Source organism: Chiloscyllium plagiosum, chromosome 2 (genome assembly GCF_004010195.1).
Source record: "Chiloscyllium plagiosum isolate BGI_BamShark_2017 chromosome 2, ASM401019v2, whole genome shotgun sequence".
NCBI classification, from domain to species: domain Eukaryota; kingdom Metazoa; phylum Chordata; class Chondrichthyes; order Orectolobiformes; family Hemiscylliidae; genus Chiloscyllium; species Chiloscyllium plagiosum.
The window spans coordinates 13536570-13551694 of record NC_057711.1 but is presented as its reverse complement, the minus strand read 5'-3'; the positions used below and the strand labels follow the sequence as shown (position 1 = coordinate 13551694).

Sequence of the window (15125 nt, the reverse complement as noted above, 5' to 3'; positions counted from 1 at the left end):
TCTCCTTTTTCCCTTTCTTACTCTCCTTTCTTCCTCTCTCTCAAACTTCTTTCATCTTTCTCTCTTGTTTCTCTTTTTCCTCTTTGTCTCTTTCACTCTTTCTTTGTGTGTGTCTCCCTCCTTTTTCTCTTTCTCTCTCTTACTTCTTTCACCTTCTCTTTCATCTCCTCTTTCTCTGAGCCCCTCCTCTCCTCTCTTTCCCTGTTCCCTCCCCCCTCCAGTGTGGAGTTGCAGAGAGAGCCAACAGTCTCCTTCCAATAATGAGCTGTCACTGCTGCTGCTGCTGCATCATATCAGGAGCACGGGCTGATTGGCTGAAGCTCAGTCAGAACACTGTTCTGATCAGCTGGCGAGGGTGGAGCTGAAGTGTGTAGCTCTGTGCCTTGGTGGTTGCTGCTTTGCGCATTGATGTGAGTGGAGTGCAGCACACTACTGGCACCAGGCAGGTAGAGTACAGGCATATCTGTAAGAGGCAGCACTCGGGGCACTGTGTGCTGAAGTATTCTTGTTTCTGCATTGCTATATGATGCAGGAAGACATCTCTGGTAAACTGTGAGCAGACGAGTGACTACATAGGGGTTTGTTTAACATTTGAAGCTGGTTTGAATCATTCTGTTCAAAATTGTTGGGAGAATTGTTATCAGGTTGTTGCCATGAGACCGCCATTCTTTACCAGTGTGTGTGTGTGTGAAAGGAATTGTTTGCACCAATATCTGCAGTGTATCTCAGAGGAGAAATTGAAGTTGGGATTGGCAAGTGCGTGAAAGGGAATTAAGTTTTAAATGGGGTAGTGATTGTGATGCATTGATAAGCAGGATCTGGAATCTGGTCACACAGGGTCTTTGTATATATGTGCAGGTATACTGTCCACATGCTGTATTGTCAGCAGCATTTGGGATCTCGTTATCTCTGTGGACCTGGCGTGCTCTTACAAGAGGGTGTGATTCTGGTTTGGGTTTCTCTTTTTTTATAGCGTCTGGATTTTAGTTTGTGTATCTGTCTCGGTCAGGTTTTGTAACTGTTTTCCCCGATAGCTCCCTCACCTTGTGGTGAATTCTGTGTTTAATCACATCTTCCTGCCACTTTCTGAAGATGCTGATGTTCAACGTGCCAACTCATGCCTAGGTCTTTGGTGCATGGCAATGGATCAGTGCGGTCCCAAGTTGGTGAGCACTGGACAGGGGTTATGTCTGTTTTAACTGGGCCTGGATGGACTATGTACACTCCGACAAACTGAGCCACACATGATGCTGGGAGTAAGATACGACAGAGATAAAAATGTTCTTGGCTGCGTTTAGCTGATCCACTGCGGTCAGTGCATGAGCTTTAACGACCAGTTGCTAGGTTTGAACTGTGCTGAATTACCTGAAGGATGTTGGAGATCAGAAAATCTGCCCATTCCCTATCCAAGCTTTAAGGAGAAGAGAAATCTCCTGGGAGTACTCACGGTCCAACAAGACCTCTGTGCGGAAAGAATATAGTTCAAGATAATGCTTGGCTGTGATGCCCCTAGTGGTCAAATTGCGATGCAGCAGCCACACAGGCAAGGGCGATGGCCCTTCCTCTGCTGAAGGCTGAGGAACCTGTGTTCACAACCGTATTTCATCCTTTTCTCCAATGTAGAAGGACATTCAGAATTACATGACCAAGGATGCTTTGAGACTTATTCCCCATCATTAAGCAGTTGCTTCTGGAGCCGAGTGAACAATGTATTAAATGAATCAATTTCCTGTGATTCATGTACAGTCTTGCTTGAATCTGACAGTTTCTAATTGTGCAGATAATTAGATATACTCCCAAAAGAACTAACTCTCACAGGGGGACACTTCCAAAAGGTCCTGCCTTTCACTGGGGGATAAGTTCCTGGAGGTGCTGATTCTCACTGGGGGAACAGTTCCTGGAGGCACTGTCACTGGGGGGGGGAGGATATTCCCTGGGGGGGACAGTTCCTGGAGGCGCTGACTGTCACTGGGGGGGACAGTTCCTGGAGGCGCTGACTGTCACTGGGGGGGACAGTTCCTGGAGGCGCTGACTGTCACTGGGGGGGACAGTTCCTGGAGGCGCTGACTGTCACTGAACTTGCACATTCCCGGAAGTAGAAGCCCAGTGTATGTAATTTCTGATTAGATTTTAATTCTTGGGATCTGGTGATTTTTGTGCCAGGTGATTAGACTAAGTGCTGCATTGATTTTTCACTCCTGTCTGCTTCTCCACAGTCTTTCCACAATGCCCGGATCACTTCCTGCCAACGCTGAGGCCAGCTGGCCCAAGGATGTGGGAATCATTGCCATGGAGATCTACTTCCCATCTCAGTTTGTGGAGCAGACAGAACTGGAGAAGTTCGATGGGGTGGACGCAGGCAAGTACACGGTGGGCCTGGGCCAGTCCAGAATGGGCTTCTGTTCTGACCGTGAGGACATCAACTCCCTGTGCCTGACCGCTGTTCACCGGCTGCTGGAGAGGAACAACCTCCCTTGCGAGAGCATCGGGCGACTGGAGGTGGGCACAGAGACTATCATCGATAAGTCCAAGTCAGTGAAGACCGTTCTGATGCAGCTGTTTGAGGAGTCTGGGAACACGGACATCGAAGGCATTGACACCACTAATGCCTGCTATGGTGGAACCGCTGCACTCTTCAACTCTGTCAACTGGGTGGAGTCCAGTTCCTGGGATGGTGAGTCTGTGCTGTCCAGATACCTGTTTCTCCCCATCCCACCCAGACTAGGAACTTTCTCATCTCTATCTAGTTTTGATGAACACTGCAGGGAAAGGCCGTGTATTTACAAAGCGCCTTTCACATCCTCAGGACATGGCAAAGCATTGCAGCCAATTAAATATTTTTCAGGATAAGTCATTGTTGTAATGTGTCTCACATTAGAGGTGGCATATCCTCATAGCTAATATAGACGTGGTGATCTCTAATCATATTGACACTGTACCTCTCACAGGTAATGTATGTATCACTGTGTGTGTCAGCTATGAGGCATAGATGGTGTCTGCAGATAGCTCTTTGTATTTTATTGGGAGGACTTGTCTAGCTGGCTGATTTCTGAGCTGTGTTAAAGACCTGCGGGTGAGTGTGGCTTTGGGAAGGTGTCGTCTGTCGCTGTGATGATGGAATTTCAATAGACAGGTTTCTGCCTCTGTGCAGTCCTCATCTCCTAAACGTTCCTATTCTGTCTGCTTCCACCACCCCTCTGGCACTTACCACCTGACATGTCAAAAAATACTTGCCTCTCACATCTCCTTTGATGTTAGTCTCTTTTAAACCTATGGTCCCTATTAATTGACATTTTTGCGCTGGGAAAAAGTCTCCGACTGTCCATTCTATCCATTCCTCCCATAATTTTATAAACTTTTATCAGGTTGCTCCTTCATGCTCTGATATTCAAGTGGAAATAAACCAAGTTTGTGTAATTTTGACCGTGTTTTGTGTTGTCTTTGGCTTACAGGGCGCTACGCACTAGTTGTTGCTGGTGATATTGCCGTCTATGCCACAGGGAGTGCCCGTCCCACCGGTGGTGCCGGCGCCATTGCCATGTTGGTCGGTCCAAATGCTCCGCTGGGATTTGAGCGAGGTACGTAGACATGGACAGCCCCGTGAGTGTTGTGAAACAGGATCTAATACATCCCACCGAGGCTGTCAGCACCATTCATATGCAGACTAGTTGCTATTAGAAGGACAGACTTGCATTTGTGTGGTGCTGTTTATAACCTCTGAAGGCCACAAAGCAGTTTTGAAACACACTCACCCCGATAATGTTGGAATCAGAGTGGGTAGACTGGGCACACCAAAGTCCCGAAACAGCAGTGGCAAGATGTCACTGACATCCCTTGGTCGCTCCCCCACTCAGTTGCTCGCTTTCGGTTAACTCACTCATTCTAAATTCACTCAGACACTGTCTCAATCTCCCACTTGCTCTCCTCCTGGCTGGTTTAGCCCCCCCCCCCCACTTCCTCTCTCACTCACACTTGTCCCTGCCATACACTCCCACCATCATACTCACTCCTGTAGATGCCTTACCTCAGTATACTCAACAGCCCCATTCCCTCTAAAACCAGTAGAAAGAAGCATTCCTACTCTTACCCATAGCTCAGCACCTCGGAACATAGGAATATGAGTTGGCTATTCAGCCCATCTGCATTCAGTTAGATCACAGTCCATTTGCCCCTACCCTGATTTCATGTCCCTGGATAGTCTTTCCCAGCAAATTTCATCAGTCTCTGTTTTGTCATTGCCAGGAAGAGAGATTCCCAACCTCCCCACCTGCCATTTTGGAACGTGCAGGTGAGGAGCTGTGCTTCTGATCAATCTTCAAAAGAACGAAGAACAATACAGCACTGAAACAGGCCTTTTGGCCCACCCAAGACTGTACTGACATGTGATGCCTTTCTAAACTAAAGACACTCTGCCTCTGTGCAGTTCTCATCTCTTAAACATTCCTATTCTGTCTGCCTCCACCACCACCTCTGGCAACGCATTCTCGGCATTTGCCACCTTATGTGTAAAAAAAAAACTTGCCCCTCACATCTCCTTTAATATTAGTCTCTTTTAAACCCATGTTCCCTATTAACTGAAGTTTCTACCCTGAGAAAAGTCTCCAGCTGTCCATTCTATCCATGCCTCCCATAATTTTATAAACTTCTATCAGGGTTCCTCTCTTATCCTCTGATATTCAGTTGAAAATAAACTAAGTTTGTCCAATCTCTCCTCATAGCTAATTCCCTCCAAAAACAAGCAATGTCCTGGTTAGCTGCTTCTGTAATCTCGCCAAAGCCTCCACATCCTTCTGGTTCAATATTCCAAATGTAACCTAATTAAAGTTCTACCCTGCTGTGACATGACTTGCCCAATTTTTGTACTCTTCGCCTCTACCAACGAAGGCAAGCATACGATCTGCCTTATTGACTACCTTGTCCACATATGTTGCTGCTTAAACAGAGGACCTGGAAGCCTAGATCCTTTTGTGTGTTGATGCTACTAAGTGTGCTGCCATTTACTGTATAGTGCCCTTCTCCATGAGATCTCCCAAAGGCATCACCCTTCATTTGTCAGATTAAACTCCATATGCCATTTCTCCGCCCAAGTCTCTAGCCTGTCTATATCCTGCTGTATCTTCTGGCATTCTTCCTCACTACCTGTAACTCTGCCAATCTTTGTCATCCACAAACTTAAGTACATACATTAGACGCCTTCACTTTCCTCCATATTATTTATTTATCCTATAAACAGAGTTCTGAGCACTGATCCCTGTGGAACACCACTCATCACAGACCTCCAATCAGAAAACATGCTTCCACCCCCTCCTCAATCATCATTGTCACTTACTCAAAAAACTCAATCAAGTTTGTGAGACACCACTTTCCCTTTAATTGTGCCAGCTGCAATGGCCTCTGAAGGACTGTGTATGGCAGCAGCTTCCAGAAGTGGAAGCCAATTCCTCAAACACCAATTGATGTGTGGGTGGCACCTCAGTTTAGAGGGAGCATTGCATCAGGTGATGTGTTTTTTTTATTCTTTATGCTTTCTGGGATGTGGGGGTCACTAGCAAGGCCAGCATTTTTGTTGTCCATCCCTAATTTCCCTTGACCAGCTCATGTGGCCATTTGAGCAATCAGCCCACGGTCCACCACACTGCTGTGGGTCTGGAGTCACGTGTAAGCCAGACAGTAAGGACAGGCAGACTTCCTTCCTTGAAGGAAATTAGTGAACCAGGTGGGTTTTCTCCAACAGTTGTCAGTGGTTACATGGTCACTAGTAGAGTAGATTTACCTTTCAGACTCCCTTGTTTTTAGTTGAATTTAGATTTCACCATCTAACGTGTTGGGATTCGAGCCCACATCCCCCGATTTTAGTCTGGGCTTTGGAAAATGAGTTGCTGTTTGCACCTTTGCACAAAGTCAAGGGATCTGGGCTCATGCTTGGCATTCCCATTCCGATCCTTATCCCAAGCTCCCAGCCTTGTGCTTTTGGTTTGGTGGAAAGCAGAATTCAATCCTTGGTCTGGGAGGAGCTGGCGTTGTGAGTAACCTCTCGTGTAGTTGTCAGGATCAGGATCATGCAGCACTCAACAAACTGCCAGTCTGGAGCACTCCGTATTGGTGAAGAGATCTCGTAATAAATCCAGTTAGAGATGAAATTAAAAACCAGCAACAAAGTCTTTCACTTTTCCCAAGAGATGTCTTGTATGATCAAATGAAGCACTGAATCTTCCCTGCCTTTTGAGGCCAGAGTTAGTTGTTAGAGCTGCAATTCTTATTTTGCAGTCCTGTTTCTCTGTCAGCAGGTGGCGATGTTCCATTGCATCCCTTCAAACAACTGACTGTTTCATTTGTTTACTTTGCATTAATTCACATATAATTAATTTTTGATTGAATTTTTCTTTTGCTCTTTATATTCTTCTTTTATTGGGATATTTAGCTTCCACCTGAGAGGGTATCCAGGACTTTGGGTTAATGTCCCAGCTAAAAGGTGCCCCCTCTATCCGTGCTGCACTGGAGCGTTACCCTGGATTATGAGCTTACATCTTTGGATTGGGGCTGGCAGCCTTGAGTTTTACTCCGATGAGAGTGTGACCCATTGGGCTGTGACTGAGGCTGGTTTTTACAACTCAACGTTAGTCACTGTCAGCATATCTTGCAGTTGGATGTGAATGTATAACATTTCCTGCCCAAAGGCTGCAGGAAGGTTTGCTGTCTTTAATGTCTTAGGGTTGTGCATGTAACGGCTGATTGTCACTAATTTATAGGACTCCGGGGAACACACATGCAGCACGCATACGATTTCTACAAGCCGGACATGGTGTCAGAGTACCCAGTGGTAGATGGGAAGCTTTCGATACAGTGTTACCTCAGCGCATTAGATCACTGCTACAAAGTTTACTGCAACAAGTATCAGGCACAGAAACAAAAAGGTAGGCTGGTGTGTTGCGAATTGGCAAGACCCTAATAGAAATGACTTCCATTTGCTTTACTGTTTTGCATATGCCCTCTTTAACAAGTGTCGCAGCCCCTTCCTATTTTATCCCATTGGCACCTTACACTTTATTTCTTCACAAAGCTGTTCCCCAGATTATCAAAACCAATAACTGTTGACAATATTGTTAGTGTCTTTACTTGTTGAATGTCGTCAAAATCCAGAATTTATCCACCTAAAATTGACAGTGGGTTATCAGACTTGGAAAATTAATCATTTAGCATTTGAAGTTCTCTCATTTATTTTTAAGACAGGTACGACATAGGCATAAGTACAGAATAAAGTCCCTTCTACTCTTTTAAAGTGAAAGTAAAACTCTATCGACATTGTCCTACCAAAAACCTCCAGGATATGGACAGCATAGGGTTAGATACAGAGTAAAACTCTGCACTGTCCTCATCAAATACTCCCAGGATGGGTACAGCATGGAGTTAGGTAAAAATTCAAACTCCCTCTACTCTTTTAAACAAAGTAAACTAAAAGTAAATTTCCCTCTACTCTTTGAAACTGAAGTTCTTTTTACACTGTCCCCATCAAACACTCCCAGGGCAAGGAAAGGGCAGGATTAGATACAGGGTAACTAACAATGGTGTACTCATGTTAGCCATTGTCCTAATTTTCCACATGATCTGGGTCGCAGACATCCATGGAAAATGCTTTGCCCTGTTAAAGTTTCCAAGCTAAAAGTGCTGGGCTATTGAGAATGTATAGCTTCTGTTCGTGTGTATACAATGTCTCAAACCATCTTTAAAGGAGTACTCTGCACATTGTGCATCAATTCTTTGATGAAGACTATCTACAGAGATTCAAAGCACAGGACTTTGAATGGGTTTTATGTAATGCTGCAATGAAGTATTGTGCATTCTTGTACTTTTGAAAATATTTTCAATGTCTAATTTTCATCAATTCTGGGAGCCATAACAGCATTAAGTTATACCTATTGGAAAGGCTGGACTAGCTCTTCAGGGGTATAGGTGTTATGTCATAACTTCATGGTTGGTGTGTTAGACAGAGTCCAGGAATATGCTCTTCTGGTCAGAGTCTTATTCTAACATCACAAATCTCCAACAATACTGATTATTGTACTTCCCCACATAGTCATAGAATTTTATGCATGCATAGTCAAATGCTCACTCACTAATCCCTTGTTAAGTATCCTAGCCAGAAGCCACTAGATGTTAAGAACCTGAAGTAGTTCAGATTGACATGAAGAAGATCACAGAGTAATTTCTTCCCCTTTAGTAAACCTACTTTTTCCCCTGGGGGCAGTGGAGGCTGAGTCCTGAATATATTCAGGGCTTAGTTAATAGACTTTTGATTGACAAGGGAGTGGACAAGACAGTAGAGTGGAGGTCACGTCATTTTTTAAATTATTTGTTCATAACATGTTTCTATTGCTGGCTGGCATTTATTAAATGGCCCCAAATGCCCTTTTCTTCATTCACTTGTGGAACATGGGTGTCACTGGCTGGACCAACATTTATTGCCCATCTCTAGTTGTGCTAGAACTGAACACAGTGCTTCAGGTAGAAACTAATTAAATTCATCTAAGAGCATAACATCCTTAGATTTGTAATATAGCTCTCTTTTTATAAAGGTTGAAATTGCATTAAGTTTTGTCATTAGCTTTAATGCCTTTAGTTAAATGTGAGAGAATCCCAGCTATACATATAGGTCAGATTAACTTGTCCAGCTGCTTCTTACCTGTGTGCTATTTACCATGGAGTGTGTCTTGATTGTACACCCATTTGAGAGCACTTGTCACTGACAGTGGGGTTACATGAATTTAATCTCCGTCACGCAGCAGTAATCTGGTGAATATTCTGTTTCAGAGGGCAGCGATGCTCGCTTTACTCTTCAGGATTTTGACTACATGGTATTCCACACCCCTTACTGCAAGCTGGTCCAGAAATCTGTGGCCCGGCTGCTTCTCAACGATTTCTTACATGACTCCAACCCCAACACAGAGAGTGGTATCTTCAGCGGCCTGGAGGCCTTCAGGTGAGCGGATTTTGTGACTCGTCATGGGGCCTGCTTCCCAGACAATAAAAGCCAAATACTGAGGATGCTGGGGTTCTGATTTAAAACCAGGAAATGCTGGAGAAACTCAGGCAGGTTTTGCTGCTTCTGTGAAGATGGGGAAAAGAGTGTTGACGAAGAGGAGATGTATTGAACTTGAAACATTAATTCCTATTCCGCTCTCTCGACAGATGCTACCACTCACGCTGTCAGTGGTGGGGTCTGGGGGTTTGCATTACCGGGATTAACATGTTCCCTGATTTGTTCACAGAGATATGAAACTTGAGGACACTTACTTCGATCGGGATGTGGAGAAAGCTTTCCTGAAGGCAAGCAGCGATATTTTTAAGCAGAAGACGCATCCATCACTGATGCTTTCCAACCAGAATGGGAACATGTACACGCCCTCTGTCTACGGCTGCCTGTCCGCCGTGTTAAGCCAGTAAGTCCCTCTCGTGGCCTTTCTCCCACCTCCCTGTGCTGCTGGTCCCTCATCCCCTCCATGCCACGTGCCTTTGCTTTCAGCAATAACAGTGGATTTCTCAACCCACAGGCGCTCTGCCCAGCAGTTGGCCGGCCAGAGGATTGGCCTGTTCTCCTACGGCTCGGGATTTGCTGCTACCCTGTACTCGCTCCGCATCACCCAGGACGCGACACCCGGATCTGCGCTGGACAAGCTGGTGTCCAGTTTGTCAGACCTGCAGGCCAGGCTGGACTCGCGCAAGAAGGTGTCACCGGAAGTATTCGCCACTAGCATGAAGCTGAGGGAGGAAACCCATCATTTGGGTAAGGTCATTGGTGGGAGGAATATTTGCTGCTTTTGGTGGAGATAGAAATAAACGTGCAACTTGGAGCAATCCGAATGTGTCAGTAACAGTCTGAGAGGGGGGTTCAAAGAATGCTGTTGAGATATTTCTACTCTACTAGACAAAGCAGAGAGTTGGCTATATTAGGCTTGGTGTTGTGTAATATGACAGGTTTAATTAACAACCTTAGGTGAAAGGCATCCCTAGGTAGCAGCAATCACAAGGCGATTGAGTTTTACTTCTGGTTTGAAAGGGAGAAGAGTAGCTCTAAGACTAATGTTTACACTTAAATAAGGACAACAATGTGGGCACAAAAGCTGAGTTAGCTGGAGTGAAATGGAATGCTAGGCTGGAGGTTTGATCAATAGAGATGCAGAGGCTGACATTTAAGGGGATATAAAGAAAGTAGCGAGTTTTGAGAAGATTTATAGCTCAGGTTGAGGTTTTGGATGTAGGTTTGCTCGCTGAGCTGGAAGGTTCATTCCCAGACGCTTCGTTACCCTACTAGGTAATATCTTTAGTGGGCGAACAATGCTGAAAATTCCTGCTTTCTATTTATATCTTTTGGTCGGTAATGTCATTTCCTGTGGTGATGTCATTTCCTGTGGTGAAGTCACTTCCTGTTCCTTTTCTCAGGAGGTGGTAGATGGGGTCTAACTCGATGTGTCTGTTGATAGAATTCCAGTTGGAATGCCAAGCTTCTAGGAAAGCATGGCATTCCAACCGGAACTCTGTCAAGAGTTCATCACAGGGAATAACATCACCAACCCAAAGAAACCCAAACATATAAATAGCAGGAATTTTCAGTATTGCTTCGCCTGAGGCCCACTGAAGATGTTACCTAGTAGGGTAACGAAACATCTGGGAATGAACCTTCCAGCTCTGTGTGCAAACCTACATCTAAAATGTAAAGCAAGTTTCTCAAGTGAGGGCTCGCACCACGGTTAATTAAATAATCGGGGAGAGAGGATGGGACTATAAGATGAGTAGCAAGTCAGATGATTGGTTAAAATACAAAGATGACAGAGGAAGATTGAAAGGTTAAGCAAGAGTTTGAGAGGAAACTTGCTGGAAATGTGAAAACCGATAGCAAGAATGGGGAGTTATGGGGAAATTTATGGGAGCAAGGAGTCCGAGGGTTTTTGGGAACATTGAATTCAAAACACAAAGGCGATCAACCATGATGGTCCTGAGTGATGGAGCAGGCCTGAAAGAGGCAAACGGCCTGCCCCTGCTCCTAATTTGCACGTGATTAGATTAGATTCCCTACAGTGTGTAAACTGGCCCTTCAGCCCAACAAGTCCACACCAACCCTCTGAAGAGTAACTCAGCCAGACCCATTTCCCTGTGACTAATGCACCTAACACTATGGGCAATTTAGCATGGCCAATTCACCTGACCCACACATCTATGGACTGTGGATAGAAACCCACGCAGACGCGAGGAGAATGTGCAAACTTCACACAGACAGTCACCTGAGGCTGGAATCAAACCTGGGACCGTGGTGCTGTGAGGCAGCAGTGCTAACCACTGAGCCACCGTGCTGCCATCTATCCAGGGAGTGTGAGAATATGGAGTTAAAAATCACATAACACCAGGTTATAGTCCAACAGGTTTAATTGGAAGCACTAGCTTTCGGAGCACTGCTCCTCCTACAACTACCTGATGTCCACCCCAGTCCAACACTGGCACCTCCACATCAGGAGAATATGGAGTTTACAATCGCAGGGAGTAGTTGAGGTGACTGTATAAATGTATTTAAGGGGAAACAATATCAACACATGAACCAGAAAGGAAATTAGGAAAACATTGGGGTTAGGTGAACAGGGGCATAAACCTCAAAATCAGAGTGATTACTCCTGGGGGATACCAGCTGTTCACGACAGGCCCTGTGTCAGTAAGCACTGTCGATGCCACCGGGCTGTGGGTAACCTCGGCCACCACTCCTTCACTGCACTTGTACCACTGTTGCTTCGCCTGACTCTCTCCAGCTGCAGTCTGGCCTGGCCTGGCCTGGCCCAGCCCAGCCCAGTGAGGGTCTCTTCCCAGAGCCACGAGGCCAAGCTCAGCAGTGTTCCAGTTACAGCGATGCATGGATAAAGCATGGTTCTGGATTTTACATTTCCGTCCAGTCTGAATGTCTAAAGTCTTGACTTTGCACAAGATTATTGATTGTGTCACTTCGATCCGGTTTTGAAGCCCTCCAGAATAGGCGTGTTTCACTGCATGTACTGAGAGTTTGTGGAGTTCGTTCTTTCCTATTAGTGTTGCTTCGAGTCTCAGCTTTCTTTATCCTTTGTTACACCGTCACAGTGGGTCTCCTCTCCCACTCTCATTTAATTTGTCTTGGTTTGTTTTCCCCACAGCAAACCACCAGCCACAGAGTGCAGTAGAGGACCTGTTCCCTGGCACATGGTATCTCACCCGAGTGGATGACAAACATCGTCGTGACTATGCTCGGAGGCCAGTCCTGGAGAACAGCAGCTTTGAGGCTGGGTCAGGTGTTCTCCAGAGCAAAACCACCGCAGCTGAGGTATGTGGGACCCTAAATACCATTATCAGTAAATCCCGGTATTCCTCAGAGATTTTAAATGATGATTGAAGGGAACTGACATTTGTTGAAGCATTTCATTTCATTTGAAACATGTATAATGTCTAGTGAAGGGGAGTGTAAGTTAGACAGAACCGAGACATTGAAGAAAGGGAGCTCATTTGAATGTTCCATTTCAGATGTGAACTTGGGTCATGTGGTATTTGAATTTCAGCGTCAGGGTGTTGCCAGTGTGTGTGGCCTGTGTTTCCAAAGACCGATGGGGATCCTATCTAACTATTTAGCCTTTTAGCTGTTCATGACAAGCAAGGTGTAGACTATAACCAAGTAATCCATGCTGACAAAATCCCTGACACACTGTTTGACACTAAATGTGAATCTGCAATTGGACAGCATTTACTGGATAATCCTGAGACATGTGAAGAATTCCACTGACCACCAACTTGGCATTATCACTTGGCTTGCAGGGTGGCAAGCTTGTGTGTTCTAGAAGCTACATGCATTAATTTCTTTTTAGATAGAAAGCACTTACACACATTTTATCTGATTCAACTGGATAAAATGCTTGACATTCGCTGGTTCATTTGTCTGGGCAGTTGCCCTGAACAATCGGGGCCTCCTTGCCTGACTTTAAAATGTAAACACAGCCTGCAGTTTACTGTTATCATCATTAATTAATGCATTCTCCACGACAACACTTCTATCAATCAGTGCGCTGTCCTCAGGCAATGTAAATGTTGGTCTTCTCCTTGAATTTGTTTTCTTGCTTGGATGAATACAAGATGCAAAACTTTCTCAATCTCCACATTACCAAACATTGTCAGTTCAAAATAATCATTTGGTATCGGCCAGTTGTTCTCTGAGGAACAGGGAAGTAGGCAGAGAGTAAGGTGAAGTGGTCGGAAATGAGAAGGGAAGTTGTGAGCAGAATCTTCGGTGAGAAAAGAGGAAGCCAGGGTTTTAGATAAAAAGCTGGGCAATATGAATAGATTAGAAAATAATCCAGTGTGTTCCTGGAGAGAGACTAGATTGAGAGATCGTTTTGGGCGCTGGGTCATGGGACTGACACGATTATAGGATCTGGTGAGGTTGGGGGATCTCGACATTTGGGGCTGTAGGATCTGAATGGTTGGTGGAATTGTGGGATCTGATGGGATTATGGAATCCCAGGAACTGGTGGGTTGGTGGGGTTATGGGATCCGACAACAGGTCTGATGGGATTACAGGATCTAGTGGGGTGATGGGATCGGGTGGGCTGGTGCATTTGAGGCAGTAATGGGATGACGTTGGGTTGCGGGACATTGTGTTAAGGGAGATGGTGCAGGGCTGCTGTGTGAAGGTGGGTTGACTGTTTCAAGGATGGAGGTTCTTGATTGGTAAGGGGATTGAAGTTACAAGGAGAAGGCAGGAGAATGGGGTTGAGAAGCATATCAGTCATGATTGCATGTTGGAGCAGATTTGATGGGCCAAATGGCCTAACTGCTTCTATATCTTATGGATGTGCTGAAGATGCCCATGTTATTCACAGTGTGCGCCAAGCCCTGCCAAGAAAATGCCCAGGATTCCAGGAACAGCTGCACAAGCTGGTACTGCCAACCTCAGCAACGGAGAGCACTGAGCTGACGTCGAGAATGTGGGGGAGAAAAGAGGACGAGAGAGAAAATGAACAATCTCCCCCAGCCCCAGCAAGTCTGATCCATGTGGGTGGGATTCCTGACTTCTACAGGAACGCTGGATAAGTATCTGAAAATGAATTCTTGGGTCTTCTGCAAGAAGGTGTCCCAGACCAGCCACCTGATGTACAGTCAGTCTGCAGCACACATCTTTTTTTTTTCAAACTTTGTTTGCATTCGAACATTGTAATTATTTTAAAATTCTGTTTACTGTGCGTGGAACGGGTGGGTGAGCTTTGAATGCTTGTACGTTGCATTTGATCTGTGCGCTCCCGTGCGCTCCCTTTACTGCTTTGTAATTTAGCTGTTTGCTTCCTTTCTGTTTAATGTGATATTTATGTCTGTGCAGTGAGTTGGTGCCCAAGCCGATGAAGTACAGACAAACCTCAGTTGTTCATTGATGCATCATCTTCTCACCACTCCCAGTAGCTGTTTCTGATCGTGTTGAAATCTAATTTTATCCAGTGAAAAAGAAAATCCTGAACCTGCACATGTTCTGAAGTGAGTTATAAAATGTAGGATCTGTTGTAAAGTTCTTTTTAAATTAAAAAAAAATACAAACTCACGATACGGGTATCTTTGGGTTCAATTTTCATTTTGAAAGTCGTATAAATGTCAACCTGTTTGGATGTGTTATGAAACGTCTCCGTGACAAATGGGACTTGAACCTGGATAATGAACACTGCCACCACTTCATAGGAGCCTCCAGCTCACTTCAAAAGTATTTTCTAAATCAATTATGTTTCAAATTTCTTTATGGTATGTGGGCATTACTGGCTGGGCCAGCATTTATCATCCATTTAATTGCCCAGAGGGCAATTCAGAGTCAACCATTGAGAGTCTGGAGTCACACCGACCAGACTATGTAAAGTCAAGCTTCCTTCCCAGCAAAGGCAGCCGGAGCTGTGGTGAATAATGTTTCTCTGATTGGAATGAAAAATATTGTGGGTTCCTCTTTGAGGTCTGTAATACAACCATCACCTCAAAATGACGCAAGTACTTGGAGCACAATTTGAAATTGCGGGTGATTAAAAAACCTGGCAACAAAAATGTGACTCTGACAACAGCCAACTTCCGAAAGACATAGAGAAACCTAGCAG

General features: G+C 45.1%; 1 protein-coding gene across 3 annotated transcripts in view; it reads left to right on the top strand.

Annotated features, from left to right (window-relative positions):
* The window catches only part of hmgcs1 (3-hydroxy-3-methylglutaryl-CoA synthase 1 (soluble)), a 23615-nt gene extending 9025 nt beyond the window's left edge, over positions 1-14590 (top strand). Inside the window, exons 1-9 of one of the 3 annotated variants that reach the window (XM_043704345.1) lie at positions 366-446; positions 2217-2674; positions 3453-3578; positions 6750-6914; positions 8809-8977; positions 9267-9437; positions 9549-9781; positions 12168-12334; positions 13881-14590. In XM_043704345.1, coding sequence (XP_043560280.1) covers positions 2227-2674; positions 3453-3578; positions 6750-6914; positions 8809-8977; positions 9267-9437; positions 9549-9781; positions 12168-12334; positions 13881-13970 — 1569 coding nt within the window. In that variant the 5' untranslated portion in view covers positions 366-446; positions 2217-2226 and the 3' untranslated portion in view covers positions 13971-14590. Of the gene's footprint in view, positions 1-365; positions 447-2216; positions 2675-3452; positions 3579-6749; positions 6915-8808; positions 8978-9266; positions 9438-9548; positions 9782-12167; positions 12335-13880 lie in introns of those variants that run through there. The other 2 variants (XM_043704353.1, XM_043704336.1) reach the window with 2 other exon arrangements.
* The last annotated feature ends 535 nt before the right edge of the window (positions 14591-15125 follow it).